Source organism: Phocoena sinus, chromosome 14 (assembly GCF_008692025.1).
Source record: "Phocoena sinus isolate mPhoSin1 chromosome 14, mPhoSin1.pri, whole genome shotgun sequence".
NCBI lineage: Eukaryota > Metazoa > Chordata > Mammalia > Artiodactyla > Phocoenidae > Phocoena > Phocoena sinus.
In genome coordinates this window covers 67,556,843-67,573,170 of record NC_045776.1, presented here as the reverse complement: position 1 = coordinate 67,573,170, position 16,328 = coordinate 67,556,843, and the positions used below count along the sequence as shown (strand labels likewise).

The following is a 16,328-nucleotide window of genomic DNA, read 5'->3' as shown; positions in this document are numbered from 1 at the left end:
TGTCCCTATTTCTCGCTCTTTGACTTGGGCCATTTCCTGGGAGCATGCTCCTCGTGGACCTCTGGCCTCTTCCTGCCTGGCAGTGGGTCCTTCTGAGCACCTTCAGGGGTGGCAGCCTGGCTGCAAAGAGCCTCCCAGGGCTTTGTTTTGATGGCCTTGCCCAGCTCCTAAGTGTACCTCTCGGGGGTCCCCGAAGGATTCCACAGCATTGGCTCCACCACCGTGTGGTGCGGAGCCCGGTGGCCCTCTGTGCAAGAGGCCATGGATGGTTAATGCATCCTCTGACAGCTGCTGTCTCTTCCTGGTTTCCGGAAGTGAGGTGAGGCTCGGCCCTTCCAGGACACTGTCCCAATGTCCCGGGGTAGCACTTGGGAGGCAGCCACATGTTCAGCATATCTGCTCTCAAGATCTTGGCAGAGTGTTACTTTTTTCTCCTTTGAACTTTCTTTACTGTAGCCAGGAAGAAAGCAGAGAAGTCAAAGCTAAAACTTGAGAAGGGAGCTCAGGATAATTATCTGGGATTTGTGTCCCCAAGTCTTGGTTACAGCCACAACCAACATTTGTCTAGCATGTTCTAGTTTACCGAATTCCTTCAGGGATACTGCTGCGAGCGTTTCCCCACAGCCCTGTAAGGTCAGCAGGAGACAGCTTTAAAGGCAAGGAAATTGGAATGGGTTTGCCCAAGGCCACACAGCCAGAAGGTGGACCACGGCTGTTACCTACTGAGTGCCACCCAGGACCCTAAACATCTACTCTGTGCTAGGCTCTGCTCAAAAGCCCTTTGCATGCATTAACTCATTTCATCCTCATGAAACCCTGTGAGGGGAGGGCTGTTTCTCCACATCTTATAGATGACAAAAACCAAGGTAGAAAGAGACTGAGCCCACGGTCCCCCTCAATTACGGTCAGAGCTGGGATTTGAACACTGACCACCTAGCTCCAGGGTGCATTCTGAGCTCTGCTGGCCACCGTGGACTAACGGAGCTGGACTCAGATCAGGCCTCTGGACGCCAAGTTCTCCATGTGGACGTTCATGACCAGGTCTGTGGCTCAGCTCTGGGGTTCAAGCATGTGCATCTGAGCCTTTCCCATCCTCATTTTTGCTTCAAGTCAAGTTTCTTTTGTCTCCACTTCTTTTTTTTTTTTTTTTTTTTTTTTTTTTTTACGCGGTACGCGGGCCTCTCACTGTTGCGGAGCACAGGCTCCGGACGCGCAGGCTCAGCCGCTCCGCGGCATGTGGGATCCTCCCAGACCGGGGCACGAACCCGTGTCCCCAGCATCGGCAGGCAGACTCTCAACCACTGTGCCACCAGGGAAGCCCTGTCTCCACTTCTGAAAGCCACTTTATCCTCCTCTCAAACTGAGCAAAGGAGAAATAGGCATGACCCCAGATCTGTCCTCTCTCCACTAAATCACGCCCCCACCTCCATCCTGACCCCCCACAATCCTGTCTTTAACTTCAGGGTTTCCTTCTCTTGGCATGAAGCCCTAGCTTACCTTTCCCTCTCCCCACCCCATCACATTTTCTCCACCACCAGCCATCACCTACCTCATTGACGCCTCCTGCAGACCTCCTGTGCCTGGGTGAACCTGGCCACTGCCCCACTGGCCACTTGCTGTTGGAACTGATGGAGTTTCTTATCCCGCCCCGCTGGGCGGCTTTCGTTGCTGAATCGTCCTTGGGCTTTAATCTCTTTGAGGGTTTCGCATCTCCAAACTTGCGTGGTACTGAGCAGCATTACTCCTTCAGTTGTCTCCTGAGCAAAAGTTTAACCAGGGAGAAGGAACTGGCAATTAATGGGTTCTTTACAACTTTCCAAGAAGAGGTGGTACCTGGTACGGGAGCATTGATTTTCTGGTTGTCCAGATGTTGGTGAGAGCTGGCGAGTCCACATAGCAGTCCTGAAGCCTGGTGTTCATAAGATAGACTGTCAGAGTCCATAGGTGGGGTTGCTGGGATCTCATCTCACAGAGATTGGATGCTAGAATTATAAGGGGGAGAAAAATAATTAAAAAAGGCCAATTCTCAAGCAGAGACTAGAAGGTCTACTTTGGAGGTAAAGTATTAACGTCTTTTTATAGACCATTCCTTCCACACAGCTCTTAGAAATCTTTCTGCACAACCTCTCTCCTGCTCACCAAAACCTTTTGTACCAAGTAGGGAAGCAGTAGAACTTCACAAGGTCACAGTGATGGTCAGGTTCTCAGAGAACATAGCATGCTTGGGCTGGAAGCGGAGGGAGGGTCAGAGAGCATTTATAAGGAATTAAAGACCATTTCTGTCCCCTGGAAAGCTAAGGGAACCCATGGCAGGAAAGGAATGGGAGATGGGATCGCTCAAACTTCCTATAGGAGCTGTAGCCACTCCTCAACTATGCTGCAACCCAGAAATGACAGCAGGTAAAATCGTGCCAAGCCCTGAAATCACTTTCTAACCAGACTGCCATGAGCCAAGAAAAGCTGCTAAGCAGGGAAATATACTCTGGGGTCTAAAAAGGCAAAAGCACAATGTAAATGATGCTGGCCTCCATTTCTTGGGACCAGCCAAGAACAAGAGAACAATTTGGATAGATTAGAATCACACACTTAAAGAGACCTGGCTTTCTAAGAAATGTCATCTATAATAAAATAAAATCACCTTACCATATTTCGGTTGCTTTAAATTTTATTTTAGTTAGCTTAGTAGGGGGAAGAAATATGTATATTCTTTTCCCTTTTTCTCTGTTTTTTGTTTTGTTTTGTTTTAATATTTCTATCACCTGTCTTTTCTCTGCCTCAGTCATGTATGGGCAAATTGCTGTTTGTTTAGATTTTGCCTCTCATGCAGTTTTGAACCATTATCTCTAGTATTTGTGATGTCACTCTGGTTTGTGATGTGGGTGTGGGTGAGTGTTACATCATCAGATTTTTATAATTAAATTATGTTGGAAGAAGTTCTATTTTCTTGTGCTTACAGCCTCAGGAACTTCTCAAGCCCTCATTTTCCCCAATATGGCGCGGGTGAATTTTGAAGGTTCTGACATTCTTAAGAAGCACACTTTGCACGCAATGTAGTCAAATATGCAGTCCAGATTTGTGGATACAGGTAGCGAGATGCATCCTTACAGGTGCGAAAGGGCCCTTCTCCGTGCACATAAAGAAGGTACTGTTAAGTTCTCAGAATAGCTGCCAAGGCTAGGGACCAGAAATGAAAGAACACGTTCCTGCAGCCCTGGGCACCTCTGCCCGCATGTCTCTCCCGGGGAGAATACATGGTTTCTGGAATGCGGTTTTATTTTACATCCCATGGCAAATGCAGTAATTAGAGCTGTTAGCAGTGTCAAGGGCTTGAAACAAGAACAAAGACGCCTCTTCCTGGGAACTCTTAGGCAATGCCTATCTCCTTATCAGGTGCCTGCCCTGTTGGTGGTTTTGATTTTTCATGTACAGAATGCCAAAGGAGGCTCCCTCTCTGGGGGGAGGAGAGCAAAATGGTGGAAAAACAGAGTATGAGTCTGGCAGGAGTTCCTGGAATCACATGCGTTGCCTGTTTGATTTTTTTGTCCCTGGAGTGAATCAAAGTCGCAGGCAGACCGCACCGCAGGCCACCGTGGAACCACCACCAGACCACCAGCATCTGGACCCACAGATGCTTGGGAGGACAATGGGGTTAATTCAGTGTCAAGCTCTGGCCTCACCTCTTGAGAGGTGGGTCAGTTTTAGAGCTGGGCGTTGGAAAGGGTTTGTCTTTGAGAAGGGTCTGCAAACGTCTGGAGACTGGGCAGGCAGGCATCCTTTCAAAGCCAGTGAACCCTGGAGAAGTGCCACCAGGCTCTGGGGCTACGGTCTGCCTTTACTCTGCATGGCAGGGACAGAAGGGCAAGAATGGCACATGGAGCTGCTCTTCTGCTTTCCTTCTCTCCTTCCCCATCTTGAGGTTGGCTTTCCCACACCACCTTTTTCCAGACACTCAAATGTATTTACTTTCCTAGGCCTTTGACTCAAGAAGCACTCAGTGTCTCCTAGCACACAGCTGTTCACACAGATGGCAGATGATACAGACTCTTCAAGTTCTATCAAATTCTTCTCTCCCTTCTGTGTAACTCCCTTCAATTGACCCTGCCCTAGTAGTAAGCCTCACGTTCCTTAGAAATAACTCAGGGTAATTTGGCCTGTGCTATTTCTCCTATTTCAGTAAAATCTGTGTTGATTGAATGCTCACTGTAGTCCAAACATGGTTCTAGACAACACTTTACCAACATCATCTCACCAAATGCTACCAACAGTCTTCTGCATGAGTTTGGGTGCTGCTGCCATCCCTACTTTATAGATGAAGAAACTGAAGGTCAGGGACTTCCCTGGTGGTCCAGTGGTAAAGAATCTGCCTTCCAATGCAGGGGACGTGGGTTCAATCCGTGGTCGCGGAACTAAGGTCCCACATGCTGCGGGGCAACTAAGCCCACATGCCACAACTACTGAGCTCTTGTGCCCCAAATAGAGAGCCCGAATGCCGCAAGCTACAGAGCCCACGTGCTCTGGAGCCCGCGTGCCACAACTAGAGAGAGAAAACCTACACACCATAACTAGAGAGAAGCCCATACCGCAACAAAGAGCCTGCGTGCTGCAACTAAGACCCGATACAGCCATAAATAAATACATTAATTAATTAAAATTTTTTAAAAAGAAAAGAAACTGAAGGTTCAGTTGCTCAAGGACCATGCCTCAGGCCCAAAAGCTAGTAACCAACAAAGGCTGGACTCAACCCAACCAGGGTCTATACCACCTTTGCTCTTATCCACTCAGAGCTATGCTGTGACACTTTGCCTTGCATCTGGTTGGCCCATCCACGTACCACACCTGGGCACGGACCACATCAAGTCCTATTGATGGCTCCCAGATCCATTTCTCAATGGGCAAGTGAATTCACATCTCTGGGCCTTACTTTCCTCATCTGTGAAATGTGGATAGTAGGAGTGCCTACCCCCAGGATCACTATGCGGAGGAAATGGGACAACGCATGTGAAGCACTTGGCATGGCTTCCGGCAGAGAGTAAGTGCTCAGTAAATAAAGTTCTAATTAATGTTGGGTTATTTTTTGTTTTTTTTTTTGGCTGTGTTGTGAGGCATGCGGGACCTTAGTTCCCGAACCAAAGATTGAACCCACGCCCCCTGTGGTGGAAGCACGGAGTCTTAACCACTGGACCACCAGGGAAGTCCCTGATGTTATTAACATTATGGCCCATTCACTCATCTGACCCCTTCTTGAGCCCCTGTTGCTCATGGTCTGAGTGACTTAACCCAACATTTTATAGGAACTTCATCCCAGGTCCTTAGCTGTGTGCCCATCTGGTTTATGAGGCCAAGCAATGAGACTCTTTTTTTTTTTAATTGAGGTATAGTTTTTCAGATTCTTTTCTATTATAGGTTATTACAAGATACTGAATATAGTTCCCTGTGCCACACAGTAAATCCTTGCTGTCAAGCAATCAGCCTCTTGAAACGGGGGATGATTCTGATCTGATTTGGGTATCATGACATTTCTTTTTCCACAATCCATCTTCACTAAACATTTGTCAGATTCATCAGCCTTATGGAGGTGATGAATCTACAGGAGCTACATTTCCCCTTGGTTTTAGAAGTTGTCCCGAATATCCCTGCTTTGTTACATGAAAAGGGAAGCGGGTACCTGAGGATACACTAAGGAAAGTAACTAGTCTTTAACAGAGGTTGTTCTGTTGAAGGTTGTTCAGAAGTATAAAGTCAGGATGGAAAGACTCTATTTGATCCAGGGTCCTGAAACCATGGCAAGAGTTTCCATTGTTGGTGCCAACACTTGATCCAGAGACCTTGGGGCTGAGGTCATAGGGCTTCCATGTTGCTGAAAGTCCTGTTCCTGAGTTTGGTTCGCCAATGAACCTTTTCACTCTGCTGAGATCAGTCTAAATAACCTTTATTTTCCACCCATCCTTTGGAGCTGTTCTTCCTGACATATCTAAACCACTGCTTCTGTCTGGAAACACATTTGCCTGTCTCTGATGCTTAGCCAGTCTCTGCTCAATGTATTTTTAGCTCCGATAATCTTTCTTCTTTCTTTCTCTCCTCTACTACCACTCTTCTCTCTAATTTCTCTGAGCTCCTGTTCTCTTTCTGGAGGGTCAGTGAATAAAGAGGAAATTGAGCCGGGCTTCCCTGGTGGAGCAGTGGTTAAGAATCCTCCTGCCAATTCAGGGAACACAGGTTCGAGCCCTGGTCAGGGAAGATCCCTCATGCCGCAAAGCAACTAAGCCCGTGCGCCACAACTACTGAGCCTGTGCTCTAGAGCCGGCGTGCCACAACTACTGAGTCCACGCGCCGCAGCTACTGAAGTCTGCGCACCTGGAGCCCGTGCTCCGCAAGGAGAGAAGCCACCGTGATGAGAAACCCGCACACTCACCAAAGAGCAGCCCCGCTCTCCGCAACTAGAGAAAGCCCGCATGCAGTAATGAAGACCCAACGCAGCCAAAAATTAAAAAAAAAAAAAAGTTAAAAAAAAGAGGAAATTGAGCCAATTTATATGAATCCTCATCTTCCTCCTTCATGCCCCACCCCCAAATTCTAGTGGAATTTAGTTGTTTTTAATTTCCTCAGAAGATGTTTTTATTTTAACACCCAAGCAAGTAAACTTCCACACCCATATGGGAACACATCTGAGGTTTGTGATGTAGAAGTTTTAGGAGAGAAGAGAAAAACTTTGGATGAGAGAACTTGAAAAGATTCCTGAACCATGATGCAAACTCGGAGCACCAGTGATTTAGACCACATGTACTGAATACACACCTATCACGGGCCAAGTATGTGAAATGAGGTTGCCCTGCCCATTCTGCCGCCCCTTCTCACCTGGCTCTGAGTTCTCAGATGTGGCCACCTGGATGCCCCACAGACACTGCTAACTCGTTATGTTCAAAACCAAATTCTTTTTCTCCCTTCACCCCCATCAGAACAGACTAACTACTGCTTCTCTTGAATTTTCCATCACTAGTTGCCTGACCCAGAACCTGGGAGACAGGATCAGTGCTGAGATGAGCCTGAGGCTAAAGGAAAATCAGGAATCTAGGTCCTGTTTTTATTTACAGTTTTGAGATTCTGTTCATCATTAATTTTTTTTTTTTGCGGTACGCGGACCTCTCACTGTTGTGGCCTCTCCCGTTGCGGAGCACAGGCTCCGGACGCGCAGGCTCAGCGGCCATGGCTCACGGGCCCAGCCACTCCGCGGCATGTGGGATCTTCCCGGACCGGGGCACGAACCCGTGTCCCCTGCATCGGCAGGTGGACTCTCAACCACTGCGCCACCAGGGAAGCCCTGTCCATCATTAATTTTTTGACATTCATTTAGAGTTTTTAAAGATATTGCATTAAAACACTGTCCATTAAATATATTTAATATATTTAAAAATTGATTAAATATTTGTCTTGATTACTGAGTTTTGGGGGGGGGCCCTTAAATCTTGTGCCTGAGGCCAATGCCTCACTTGCCTCACCCTAATCCCAGCCCTGGACCACTCAGTAGGCGTTGGTTGCTAGAACCCCATAAAGATAAGAAGGCAATTCACCACGGTGATGAGGGGTAGGGTCCTGAAGTCCCACTGCCTGGGGTCATAGCCCAGCTCCACCACTAGGCAACCTTTAAGCAAGCCATTTAACCGCTCTGTATGAGGGGGCTCGTAAGAGTGCCTCCCTTATAGGGCTACCGTCATATGAGAAATGTGATGACAAACATTGCACACTGCTGAAAGCTTAGTAAAATCCTCAGTAAAGGTTTGCTATTCTTGTTATTATAATCAGACTCCTCATCCAGTGCTCTCTCCACAACATGACTGCCCTTTGAGTAGAAATCACCGCAGCTGGAGTTTCAAAGATACCAGGATCGCCCAAACTCCACCAGCTGAGATCTCTCAGCTTCTTGGCAAATCCTGCTGCCCTCGGGAGGAATCCAAGGGCCTGACTGCAGAGCCGGCAGACAGACACCAATATCTTCCTGGAGGCCCGGGGGCTACAGTCAGTGCCCTCACTCTTTCCATGAAATAAAGCTGCTTAAGGACTGAGGCATGTGAAGTATTGAAATGAATATCTCAGGCAGCTCCTTGCCAGGGCCAGGGACCACATAACTGAGCAAAGACCTTGAGCCATTACGTGCCCTGACCTAGACCTGCTGGGTTGTATTTTTAGCCTCTGTGTGCTGTTTCCATCACCTGTGCTGGGCTTTACGCTGGAAAAGAGGGGAGGGAGGGCTGGGGACAACTAGAGAGATGTTTCTCATGGCAGCCAGTGGGGGCAGGAGCTTGCACACTATTTCTGAGCTCTGTTGTACAAGCCAGCTTTCATGGGCTTGCAACATTTCAGGGGTGTGTGTAGTTAATGACACAGGCCCACCCCCCCAAGCTTAGAAGGACCTCAGGCTTGGTTTAATGCTCTGTTGTCACCATCTTGAAATTCTTAAAAATTTTGAACAAGGGGCCCCACATTTTCATTTTCATTTTTCACTGTAGCCCATTCTGGTTACACAAGGCCAAGAGAGCAGAATAAAGGAAGGGGGCTGGTACCCAGTCAACAGGGGTGCCTTTCTGCAGGGCAGTAAGACAGATGGGAGCTGCTACCATGAGGCATAAATCCCCAGACTTGGCCAAATAAACCTGATTTTGAATTCCCGCCCCCCATCTGCCTCTTTTTATTTCCTCCTCTGAAACTAGGATGAGATATGAAAGGACCTTGTAAACTGTAGACAGCTGTGTCCCACTTTGCTAAAACCTTTCCCCTACACTCTTTTTTTTTTTTTTTTTTTTTGCGGTACGCGAGCCTCTCACTGCTGTGGCCTCTCCCGCTGCGGAGCACAGGCTCCGGACGCGCAGGCTCAGTGGCCATGGCTCACGGGCCCAGCCGCTCCGCGGCATGTGGGATCTTCCCAGACCGGGGCACGAACCCGTGTCCCCTGCATCGGCAGGCGGACTCCCAACCACTGTGCCACCAGGGAAGCCCCCCTACACTCTTTAAAACAGTCCACAGAGCACCCTCTGTCAATATCATCATTTTCTTGTTTTTGTAGTATATTTTGCTCTCTGAAATTCACATTATTTTCCTGTTGGTTGACTGGCCTCTCCCCTCCATTTGACTGTCAGTTCTAGGAGTGTAAGTTCTTGTCTTGCTGGTGCTCTTGACAGGCTCCATGCTGAATATTTGTTGAATGGAGGAGGGATCACACTTACTGAGTACTTGCTTTGTGCTGATGGTTTTACCTGCATCTTCCCATTTTATTCTCCTTCTAGGGCCTCCTGCCTGGGAGGGTGCAAGTTAAGAGTTGAAGCATTGCCAGGTTATGTTGGAGGAGGTGATTTTGGAGGTGGGGAAGGGCCCAAAACGGTGAAGGAGAAGGTAAGCAAGAGTGGGAGACACCAGGTGGGATGTGGAGGGCATCCCCCTGCTCCAATAAGAAGCCAGAGGATTCTCGACCTTGGTAATGACCCAGGGAAAACAGTGATTGAACAAGCATACTCTTGCCGTGGCACTGGGTCGTGTGGGTAGTGTGACGGAGCCAAGAAGCCTCGTGGGAGTAGTTGTGCCTTTGGGGCCCAGCTCTGGGAGCAGCTGGGATGGGGGGATGGTTGGGGGCGAGGTGGCGGGTCTTGGGACCGGGCGAGGGGGATGGCTAGGGGGCGAAGGGGCCGGTGCACCTAAGGCGGGCCGGGGACAGCCCAGCCCCGCTCAGGGCGCGGCGAGTCAGCACAGGAGGGCTGAGGTTCCCGCCGCCGCGTGGGGCACAGGCCCGCACTTGCAAGTCTGGGACCAGGGACTTAAAAGCGCCCGGCGCACCGCCCGGACCTGCCCCGCGGGGCGTCACCGCGGCGGTTTAGGCTGGAGCCGAAGGAGAAACTCTGCCTGGGGTAGTGTGGGGGAGGAGAGAGGCCCACCACAGACCCCGGGGGCGGGCGGGGAAGACCTTGTGGGGGAGTGAGGCCACGCGGGGCCGAGAGTTTAAGCGAGCCACGCGCTCTCTGCGTCCCGGGATGGCAGTGTCTAAGAAAGCACCATTGCCCCACCCAGAAGCCCACCCACTTCTGGATTTTCTTGGTATCGGGCGCTTTACTTGCATCTAGCTAATCTAATCTTGTGAAGACCTTTTAATATTCCTATTTTGCAGATGACAAAGAGCAGGAAACATGCCCCAGCTGACAAAAAATGTGCGATAGGATTCGGAACCGGGGCTCAGTATGCTGCCTCTTTTGTGGCTGCAAAAATTGGGTTGGTGAAAGGAACTCAACATTTTCTAAGCTCCTACTGTGTGTGTGTCAAAGTTTCCACGCATTGTCTCATTTAGTACAACCTCTTTGGGAGTAATTGCTATCAACGTCCCCATTTAACAGATAAGGAAATTGAAGTAAGAGAGTTATTTTCCTTTTAAATCCGCCCAAGATTTTACAGGTGATCAAGTGGGATATGAACCCGGACAGGCTGACTCCAGAGCACCCTTTTTTAAACCGCTGTGATGAGCCAAGCAGGGAAAAGCGGTTTGCAGACTGCTGTTCTGACTATAACGGCTGCGGCTGAGCCCGCGTGTGGGTCACGACCCGAGTAAGGGTGGAGCAGGGGGTCACTGGGCGCCCGGCCCGGTCCAGCCGGGTCAAACCTCCGCTTGTGGACTCGGAGGCTGTGCCCCAGGCTCCGCCCCTCACCTGCTGGCCCCGCCCCTCAAACCAACCAAGAAAGTGGTCCGCGGGTGGGCGGGCCCAGGTGCAGGGGGGATGTGGGTGGGGCCTGGGGCGTGAGTGGCAGGCGCGGGCGGGGCGAGGCGGGCGTGCGCAGTCGGCTCCGCCCCTCGGGCCTCGCGGCGGAGCCTGGCGGGCCGCTGGCGGCAGGGGCGGTGGCGGCGCTGGGGAGGGCGGGCCGGGGCGGGGCGGCCGGGCGGCCGGGGCGGGGCCACGCTCAAGCCTAGCGTCCCGCTCCCATGGCCGCCCCCGGCTCCCTGCGTTGCCCCTTCTACCCCGGGCCGCGCCCCGGGGCCCCGCACTGACGGCTCATGGCGCCGCCCGCCGCCCGCCTCGCCCTGCTCTCAGCCGCCGCGCTCACGCTGGCCGCCCGGCCTGCGCCCAGCCCCGGCCTCGGCCCCGGACCCGGTGAGTGAGCTGCCCCCCCCACCCCCCCTCCGCCCGTCCTGCGCGGAGCCCGCCCAGGGGGCCCAACTCCCTCGCCCCTGCCTTCTGGGACTCCTTCTCCAGACCCTCAGCGACGCCCCTCAGACGGGGCGGCCCCTCTCCTCAGGACCTGGGACTCCCCCAGACCCCTTCAGCCGTCCTCGGCCGGCGCCCTGTCTGCCTCAGTACCTCCCAGACCCTTTGGTCAGGCTCCTCAGCGACGTTCCCCCGGCCGGGATGTCTCCCCTGTCTCAGGACCCGGCACCCCCAGCTCAAGTCCCTCAGCGACTCCCCCCGGGCCGGGACGCTCCCCCACCCCGCCTCAAGACGCTGCCCCCCCCGCCAAGCCCCTCAGCGACACCCGGGGCCAGGATCCCCTCCGCAAGCCCCACAACGACGCCCCCAGTACCCCCTCCCACCCACGCCCGCGAACCCTGAGTCTACCCGCTCACGAGCGGGTGCGGAGGCGACGGGAGCGGGTACCCGGTCCCGGCTGCACCCGCTTGCCCAACACTAATTTCTGAGTACAAGTCGAGGAGAGTACAGTTGACCTGCCCGCCCTGCTAGAGGTAGACCTGGGTCCGGAGACGACCGGCTCTACCCAGCCAGAACGTTCCCTCCCTAGCCATCCCCCACCCCACCGGGGCCGCTTTGAACTTCCCCGTGACTCGGTGCAGGTCCAGCGTGGAGAGGGGAAGAAAGTAAGGGGTGATGGGAATCTTCTCCCCTGCAGAGCTTAGGGTGCTTATCCTGAGAGTGCAGTGCAGAGCACTCGTTTCCCCAGTAGGCCCACACTTTAAACAGGGTAACCCGCTCCCCAGGCCAAGGTCAAGGCCAGGTCTTCCCCAAGTGGGGCCCTAGACCAGGATGGAAGCTGTGACTTTGCTTAGCTTGCCCGCACACCCTTTCTTGCAACAGAACTCTCCAAGTTGAAGAGCAGGCAAGGGGGCGTTGTCTGGCCCAGGTACATTGGTCCACAAGTTGTTCAGGTGTTGAGAATTCGGCATTAATGGAAGCGACAGGAAAAGTGCATTACAGGTTTGCTGAAGTAAGAAAACAGGCCTCTGGGTTCTCCACCCAAAGTCGCAGACTGTGATGTTGGAGAGACAGGATTTTGCTGATGAAAGAAAACTCCAAGTTGCTTTGTTTACTTACCAGCTTGGATTTGTGATAAAGATAAGGATTTAGTGTTGTCGCTTACTATGTGACTTTGGGTTGTGCCTTCAGCTCTCTGAGCCTCAGTTTCCTTATCTGTAAAGGAGGGATGATGATAACTCCCTTGCAGGGTGTTGTGAAGATTAAATGATGTACTGCAAGTAACACACCCACATGTAGCAGGCAGTCACTAAACATATTTAATACTTCTTTTTATAGTGCTTTACAGTTCACCAAGTGCTGGACACCTCCTTTGCCCTGGGGATGCTATGAGCTTCCAGTCTGATTAATCCCTGTTAAAGGCAAAGCTTGGCTTTAGAGTGGTAGAAGGGGGCTCTCCAAGTGCTGTAAACCTTAGGCTCAGGAAGTGGTTTCTGAGTGATCAGTGGCCTTCCAGGGGACAACTACAAAAACTTGTGCAGAAGTTTGATCACTTCTACTGTTTGCTGTATGTGGGGAATGAAGGAGGGACTTTCTGAGAGCCAGGATATGTCAACATAACTGTAACCTAGTAACCCCTTAGCTCCACTTTGCCATATGTGTGGTCAGGATTTAATGACCTCTATGGAGAGAGAGGTATGGGTGGAAATAAACTGTTTCCTCTCCTGGAAAGGGCAGAGTAATAGCTCTGAAAAGTGTTTCAGTGAGCCAGCTGTGTGCTTATGCTTGTTGGAAGGTGGCACCCTCTCCTCAGGCACCTTTGCTTTGCTTGGAAGGGTCAAATGCAGCAGCTCTTATGTAGTTTGAACCTCAAACCTTGGTGTGTGCTTTTATTGGAGTCTGGTTAATTGTGAAATGATTTATGATAAGTGGCCCACGTTCCCAATTCAGTGAGCCTCACCAGCTTTTTTCCCTCCCATCCTAGTACATCAGTGCCTTTGTGACTTCTCCTCTTTAGTTCCAGAGGCAGTTTTAGGGAGATACCACATGGTCTTCAGCATCACATCCTGTCTAGAGCCTACCCACTAGTTTTTAAAAATCCTTTCCAATGAAAAACACGTTTTACTCTGAGGATATGCCAAACTTGACATTTCATATTTTTGATACTGTAATTTTCTCTAAAATTTTGTGGATGGAAAAAATTATTTCAATACTTATATTCTGCATAATTTTGTAATATTTAAATTACTGGTGGTTTGCATTTTTGAATGCTGACTTTATAAAAAGTTAGCTCATTCCCTATCAGTGCTACTTCTAATTACAGTGTGTAGCCAACCCCAGATGACCTCCCTTCTCTTCATTCTTTGAGATTCTTTCCCTTCCTTCACAACTGATAAGGAGGAAGGTAGAGGTTAGTGGTGGAATCTAGACTCCCTTTTCAAGGAGGAAGGCAGCCAGGGTCGTGGGCTGATGGGCTCTCTGAAGTGAACTCCCATCTGGAATTTACTGACCTGCAGGGGACAGCCGAGAGGTAGGAAGAGCAGAGAAGGCTGAGTGGACTTCAGCTCTGAGTTTTCCGCCTAAGGCATATACCTGCTTGGGTGTTTCACCACATTTAGGGGCTTTCAGGTGTGCGTCAACAGAGTGTATCAACTCTGGTTATGTTTGCTGTGAACAGTCTTTTATGCTCATCCTCCTCCAGCTCCTCATGTAGAATTTGTCCCATTAGACAGCAGTGTGTCTTGCCATAAAACCTATGAGTTCAGTTAACAGTGAGAGCTTCATACTGTACAGGGCCTTATCCCTCTTGGGGACTCCATTAATGTTGTATAGAATTACCTGTATACAACCCAGGGGCTGAGAGGAGTGAAGGGGACTAACGTGCATTACCAGTTACTTTTATGTATTTTAAGAAACAGGAAACTATCAAAACTGACCTGGCATCAAAGAACTCTGATCTTTTTGTGAAAATTTTTGGCTCCTTGACAAAGCTGTTTAACTGTTTGAGATATGCAGTGAGACCTTTATAAATCTTAGAGCAAAATGAAGTTCAATTTAGGCTCACTGCTAATAAACAGCAAGTTGGTACACTTAATATAGATATTATTGATACACTTACTTATGATTTAGCATATGTGGATCAAAAGCAATAAATGATGAAGGTAAAACATATCGCTTTAAATTGCTTTACAATATACAGATTAGGAATTTTGGGTGATGGGCAATATACCATCTTTAGTTTAGAATTTTTGAGCCTATAATGCCATCTTAGGCTCTAAGTCAGGTAGGTGTCAGCAAACATTTTTTGTAAAGGGCTAGACAGTAAATAATTTGGGCTTTGTGGGCCATGTACTGTCTGTTGCAGTACAACAGCTGCAGAATCTCAAAGAATGAAGAGAAGGGAGGTCATGTTTATAGAGCAAAGCAGCCATAGACAGACTGTGAATGGATAGATGTGGCTGTCTTCCAAGAAAACTTACATGGACACCAATATTTGAATTTCATGTGATTTTTTTAAAGTTTTTAAAAAATTTTATTTATTTTTGGCTGTGTTGGGTCTTCATTGTTGTACACGCGGGCGTTCTCTAGTTGCAGCGAGTGGGGGCAACTCTTTGTTGTGGCGTGTGGGCTTCTCATTGCGGTGGCTTCTCTAATTGCAGAGCACGGGCTGTAGGCGTGCGGGCTTCAGTAGTTGTGGCACGTGGGCTCAGTAGTTGTGGCTTGCAGGCTCTAGAGTGCAGACTTCGTAGTTGTGGCACACGGGCTTAGTTGCTCCGCGGCATGTGGGATCTTCCCGGACCAGGGCTCGAACCCGTGTCCCCTGCATTGGCAGGTGGATTCTTAACCACCAGAGAAGTCTAATGTGATTTTTATATGTCACAAAATACTGTTCTTTTGGTTGTTTTCAACCGTTTAAAAGTTTAAAAAGCATTTTTAGCTCATGGGCCATACAAAAACAGGCAGTGGGCCAGAGTTGGCCTGCAGGCTGGACTTGACCAAGTCCTGCTCTAGGTCCATATGTGTTGATTTTTTGCAGTGTTCACTGGTCTGGAAAAGTGGCAAGGAGACTTGCTGAATGAACCTTTTACCTTTTACTATAAACTAACTTTAAGAGGCATGGGAGAAATGGTTAAAAAGGTAAATTTTGTGTTAGGTATATTTTACCACAATTAAAAAAAACATATCGAGGGAGGGAAATTTCATACACATACATTTGGATCTTTAATAAGACTTTAAAAAATACTTTAAAAAGAAATTCAGGGGCTTCCCTGGTGGCGCGGTGGTTGAGTCCGCCTGCCGATGCAGGGGACACGGGTTCGTGCCCCGGTCCAGGAAGATCCCACGTGCCGTGGAGCGGCTGGGCCCGTGAGCCATGGCCGCTGAGCCTGCGCGTCCGGAGCCTGTGCTCCGCAACGGGAGAGGGAGGCCACAACAGTGAGAGGCCCAAGTACCGTAAAAAAAAAAAAAAAAAAAAAAGTAGTTCAGTATGGTTCAGTGTGCACTACATAAAGAAAATAGAGCGTTCCTCGGAACCAGCGCATTGTTTGTTCAGCTATGCAGATGTTGCTTGGATCAAACTGTTGAGAGATTTGTTTCTCAGAGGAAAGCCCAGGCAGCAGGTGGCACCAGCCCTGAGACATTTTAAAAAGAAAAAAAAAAGAAAACAAACTTCTGTCACTTTCCTAAACAGTTGAATGGTTCTATTGTCATTTTTAAAGTGGCCTTTAAAAAACAACAGTGTGCTTAGCATGGATGATTATTTTGTTTTAATTAAAACATTTTCAAAAAAACAAAATGAAACACTCAAACATACCAAATTGATTGTGTTTGTACTGTGGAACAGTTAATGCAAAACACTTGGGAGAGGCCATAAGTTTGGATCTGTAGTTTTTTCATAGTTTTTGCCTCCTGAATAAGGATAACAGAGGAGGAAGTGAATGTGTTCCTTAGCAAACTACCTGTGCAAGTTTTGAGGTGAGGTCTCCTCAAGCCCCCTTTTGTCACCTGGCAGGTTAGTTTCTGTCTGGCTCACAGTGAATGGGTGAAGACGGTGACTGACATTCTTCCACATTCATTTTGACCTTGAGTATCCAGGTGGAACCCGGAAGCATTAGTCTAGGAGAGGAGCCTGAGGTCACTCTGTTTTTTCCC

At 49.5% G+C, this 16,328-nt stretch overlaps 2 protein-coding genes across 3 annotated transcripts in view; one reads left to right on the top strand and one right to left on the bottom strand.

Moving 5' to 3' along the window:
• Nucleotides 1-5: 5 nt before the first annotated feature.
• On the bottom strand, nt 6-4,296 carry C14H22orf31 (chromosome 14 C22orf31 homolog). Its single transcript, XM_032654063.1, is given in 8 exon segments — nt 6-254; nt 256-324; nt 327-450; nt 584-648; nt 1,550-1,863; nt 1,866-1,919; nt 1,922-1,982; nt 4,264-4,296. Coding segments are annotated over 8 exon segments (969 nt in total).
• A 6,672-nt stretch (nt 4,297-10,968) lies between these two features.
• KREMEN1 (kringle containing transmembrane protein 1) overlaps nt 10,969-16,328 on the top strand; it is a 63,742-nt gene continuing 58,382 nt past the window's right edge. For both annotated transcript variants that reach the window (XM_032603212.1, XM_032603211.1), the window contains exon 1: nt 10,969-11,123. In XM_032603212.1, the coding sequence (XP_032459103.1) occupies nt 11,027-11,123 (97 nt within the window). In that variant the 5' untranslated portion in view covers nt 10,969-11,026. The remainder of the gene's footprint in view (nt 11,124-16,328) is intronic.